The following is a 5,000-nucleotide window of genomic DNA, read 5'->3' on the forward strand; positions in this document are numbered from 1 at the left end:
CAGTCCTCGATTTGTCCAGCTCTCCTGCTGTGTGATTGCATGGTGCAGGTCCCCGCGACCCGCGAAGACTGATGATCTTCGCGCTATGGCCGAGGCAGGTCGGCTCTGACCTGATGATCCCCAAGGCCACCACCGCCCACACAACAGCGGCGAGTGACGTCACTGAGGTTTGACGTGGGTGCCCCCACCCGCCGCCCTCGGCTGAGCGTGTGTGATTTGCGCTCTAGCCTATAGTCTAGCACAGCCCAAGCTTCTGCGCGTCACTGAGACGAATGTAAAGATTCATAATGCCATTTGACAGAGGAAGAAAGGAAATGGCCTTGCTTCTCCTAAACCCCATGGAACTGTCTTAACAAGGGCCCAATACATGATCGCTGACGCATTCTGGGCCGAGCTTTCTCCTTAGATGTTGACTTTGCACTCTCATGTTTTATACTTTTTCATACAAAATTACGGTTTTATTTTTATCTTTTGCCCTTTTGGATGATTTCACTCCCACAAGAGATTGTGTTTGAGTTGTTGTGGTTTATAGTCTGTGGTGGTGGTGACGCGTGCTTATTTGACTTTTTTACCCCTTTTCCAGATTAATTTCAAACATGTTCCGTTTGAAACGCATTATCCAATGTTTGTTATTGCAGGGGCCATTTTTGCTCTACAGCTCGCTTATTACCTTGAGTGTATAATATCTTCTCTGATTGTGCCCCTTTCTACTAAGTCTAACTAGTGTTGCCCAGACCCCTTTCTAAGTGTCGTAGAACTAGTGGTTGCTAATGGAGCCCTCCCCCGCCCCCGCCCCCGCCCCCGCCCCCCGTTCTTAGTTCTTCTCTCGGCCCCCTCCCGTGGCGGCGCCACTTCGTCCTCTCCCTTCGTACCCCGTCCTCCATTTTCTTTAGGTATAGCCACACGTACATTTGCATTTACAGTATTTTCATCTCTCTCTCTCTCTCTCTCCTCTCCTGTTCTGTCTCTCTCCTCTCACATCTCTCTATCTCTCTCTCTCATCTCTCATCCTCTCATCTCCGTCTCATCTCGCTCTCCTCTCCTCTCTCTCCTGTCTCTTTCTCTCTCTCTTTCTCTTATCTCTCTCTCTCTCTCTCTCCTCTCTCTCTCTCTCTCTCCTCTCTCTCTCTCTCTCCTCTCTCTCTCTCTCTTCCTCTCTCTCTCCTCTCTCTTCTCTCTCTCTCTCTCATCCCATCCACACACACACACACACACACACACACACACACACACACACACACACACACACACACACACACACACACTGTCTCAATCTGTCTCATATTGTCTCATTCTCCTCTCTCATTCTCCTCACTCTCTCTTTCATTCTCCTCTCTCTATCTATCTATCAATCTTTCTTTCTTTCTTTCTCTTTCTCTCTCTCTATCCTTTCTCTCTCTGTCTCTTATTTTCTCTCTTTTCTCTTTTTCCCTCTCTGTCTCTTATTTCTCTGCCCTCTTTTCCCCCTCTGTCCTTCTTCTCTCTCTTTTCTCTCTCCTCCCTCTCCTCTCTCTCTCTCTCTCCCCTCTCTTTTCCCCCCCTCCTTCTCTCTCTCTCTCTCTCTTTCTCTCTCCTCTCTCTCTCTTCTCTCTCCCCTCTCTCTCCCTCCCCTCTCTCTCTCTCTCTTTCATCTGTCTCTCTCTCAGCCTTTTCCCTCAACCCTCTCTTTCCTCATCTCTCTCCTCTCTCATCTCTCTCTCCCCTCTCCCCCAACTCACTTCCTCTCCTCCCCTCTCTCCCCTCTCTCGCCTCTCTCTCTCCTCTCATCCTCTCCCTTCTCTCTCTCTCTCTCTCTCTCTCGTCTCGTCTCTCTCTCTCTCCACTCTCTCTCTCCTCTCTCTCCTCTCTCTCTCTTCTCCCTCAATCCTCTCTCCTCTGAATCTCTCTCTCTCCTCTCGTCCTCTCCCTTCTCTCTCTCTCTCTCTCTCATCCTCTTCTCTCTCTCCCTCTCTCTCTCCTCTCATCTCTTCTCTCTCTCTCTCGTCCTCTCTCTCTCCTCTCTCTCCCTCTCTCTCATCTCTCTTCTCTTCTCTCTCTCTTTTCTTCTTCTTCTCTCTCTCTTCTCTCTTCTTTTCTCTCTCTGTCTCTCTCTATGTTCGGTCTCTCTTCTCTCTCTCTCTCTCATCTCTCGTCTCTCTCTCTCCTCTCTCTCGTCTCGCTCCTCTCTCTCTCTCTCTCTCTCTCCTCACTCCACTCCTCTCTCTCTCTCTCTCTCTCTCGACTTTCCTCTCTCTCTCGTCTCTCTCTCTCTCTCTCGGCTCGCTCTCTCTCTCTCTCTCGATCTCCTCTCGTCTCTCGATCTCTCCCTCTCTCTCTCTCTCTCTCTCTTCTCCCTCTTCTCTCTCTCTCTCTCTCCCTCTCTCTCCCTCTCTCTCCCTCTTCTTTCTCTCTCCTCTCTCTTCTCTCTTCTCTCTCCTCTCTCCTCATTCTCTCTCTCTCTCTCTCTCCTCTCTCCTCATTCTCTCTCTTCTCTCTCTCTCTCTCCCTCTCTCTCTCTCTCTCTCTCTCCTCTTCTCTCTCTCTCTCTCTCATTCTCTCTCTCTCTCTCATTCTCTCTCTCATCTCTCATTCTCTCTCTCTCATTCTCTCTCTCTCTCTCTTTCTCTCTCTCTCTCTCTCTTCTCTTTCTCTCTCTCTTCTCGTCTCTTTCTCTCTCTCCTCTCTCTCTCCTCTCTCTCTCCACGCACTCATAAATATATATATGTATATTATATATTATATATATATATTTTTTCTATATATATTATATAATATATATATATATATATATATATATAGTTATATTATATATATATATTGATTGTCTGTTTTGTCTCTCTCTTCTAGTTTTCTCTACCTCTTTCCATTCAAAACACAACACATCAACACACACAACACACACACACACACACACCACACACACACACACACACACACACACACACACACACACACACACACACACGCACACACACAGTCACGAGCAAGTGTTTTGAAACGTCCCCTTAGGAGAAGCATTACCCTTCCCTGAAGAAGCACCTTGACCCCATGATCTGATCCGACCTTTCTTGGCCGTGCTTGACCTCGTCGTTGTAGACCGGCACATCAGAGGTCAACATCCGGAAACTGGTGTTGGAGGAGGAAGCAGAACTCGCCCGGCAGAGAGCCCAGGAACAGAAACTGAAAGAGGAGGCAGAAGAAGTTGATGAAAATATCAACGAGGAAACTTACGCGAAAAGAGGGGAAGAAAAGGGGGACGAAGTAGACGACGAAGAGGCGGATGAGAATGGAAATGCGAGTGAAGAAGGAGAGGAAGAGGGAGAGGGAGAGAGAAAGGGAGAGGGAGAGGGAGACGGGGAGGGAGAGGAGGAGGGAGATGTCGAAGAAGAAGACGACAAAGAAGGGGATTCTCAGAGTGCAAATGTCGCCGCTGACGGAAATGCCAAAAAACAGAAATCCGGAAAATCAAGAAAAGGGTCTACAAAGATCGAGCGAAAAGGCGATGGTTCGGGATCCTCCGCCAAGCGGAAGGGGTCGATTAAGGAAAAGGAGAACGGCTCTCAGGAGAAGGAACCTGAGGACGAAGCGACGGGGGAGGACGTGTCGGGAGATGAAGCAAGCTGCAAAGGAACGACGGCAGCGACGGGAGCAGGCGAGAAAGGCCGAAAGAAGGGGTCCGGGACGAAGGGCAAATCGAAAGGAAGTAGAGACGAGAAAAGCTTACCGTCCAATAACAGCTCGCAAGAGGCCAGGAGTAGGCGCGGTTCGGCGACCAAAGACAACTCAGAGGGGAGCAGAAGCAGGAAAGACTCGGCGACAAATAGCGATTCTCAAGACAGCAGAAGTAAAAAGGACTCAGAAACTAAAGACGTTTCAGACGAAAATGAAAGTCAAAAAGCCTCACTATCCAAGACTAGTCAAAAAGCCTCACTGTCCAAGACTAACTCGAAGGGAAGTAAAAGTTCCAAAGCCTCGGCATCCAAGGCTAATTCGCAAGATGTCAAAAGTAGGAAAGGTTCGTCGGCCAATGATGTGTCGGGGTCACAAGCAAGCAAAAGCAGGAAGGGATCAACCAAATCAGGCGAGTCACAAGAGAGGAGCAGCAAGAAGGGATCGGCTAAAGCTTCCCAAGAACATTCCGAAAGCGAGAGAGACTCAGAACTGAGGACAGACCGAGGGAGCAAGGGGCCGTCGAGGAACCGGTCGCGTGGCAGCTCCCACGGAGAAGAGGGGGCTGCGAGCGGCGCAGAGACCGGCGAACGAACCTCAGAGTCTCTGGAGGCTTCTGGACATGGTAGCGAAGGCTTGGACGAGGACTTGGGCGTCCGCGGCGGCGGAAGCACCGTCAACCAGACTGACGATAAAAAGGAACAGGAGATGAAGAAAAGAAAAATGAAATTGAAAACGAAGTCGCTGCACAAGAGTTCCAATAGAGCGGAGGAACTTAGCGGGGACGAGGTAAGAAGTTCAAGGACGAGTTCAAGGAGAATATCAGAAGGAGACGAGGAAGAAAGCGAAGTAAACGATGGCAGCGGCGTGGAGGACAGCGAGGACGCCGAGGAGCCGGATACCGAGGCAGGGAGCGGCTCTGAAGAAGAGGACGATGTCTCCAGCAGAAGTAAAAACATGTCAGAGGCTGAAGAGGGCAGTGCGACGAGGAGTAAGAATGCGTCAAAGAGCGGTGGCTCCAGAAGTCAGAGTGTTTCGGAGGGGAGAGCTTCGAGGAAAAGTAAGACTTCCACCGACGAGGATGGCCGTCATTCAAGAAGTAAAAGTGTCTCGGAGAACAACACGGGATTTGAGGGTGACGAGGAGGCCGAGGAGGAGGACGATGAGGACGATACGAATGACACGTCGCAGGGGAAGGGAAGGCCCCTGACAAAAGCTTCACGCAGTAACAAATCGAATGCTAAGGGCCCGCAAAACAAGAAGAGAACAACATCAAAGAATAAGAACCAATCTAAGAATAAGTTAAGCGCGAGTAGCCAAGGCCGCTCGAAGGCGAAGCAAAGTTCCTCTGA

General features: G+C 49.8%; 1 protein-coding gene across 1 annotated transcript in view; it reads left to right on the top strand.

The window, feature by feature from the left end:
* Positions 1-5,000, top strand: part of LOC119585777 (protein phosphatase 1 regulatory subunit 12A-like) — a 41,564-nt gene that overhangs the window by 21,279 nt on the left and 15,285 nt on the right. Inside the window, exon 9 of the mRNA XM_037934495.1 lies at positions 3,076-5,000. This exon is cut by the window's right edge and continues 925 nt beyond it. Coding sequence (XP_037790423.1) covers positions 3,076-5,000 — 1,925 coding nt within the window. The remainder of the gene's footprint in view (positions 1-3,075) is intronic.

This window comes from Penaeus monodon, chromosome 3, assembly GCF_015228065.2.
Source record: "Penaeus monodon isolate SGIC_2016 chromosome 3, NSTDA_Pmon_1, whole genome shotgun sequence".
Classification (NCBI taxonomy): domain Eukaryota; kingdom Metazoa; phylum Arthropoda; class Malacostraca; order Decapoda; family Penaeidae; genus Penaeus; species Penaeus monodon.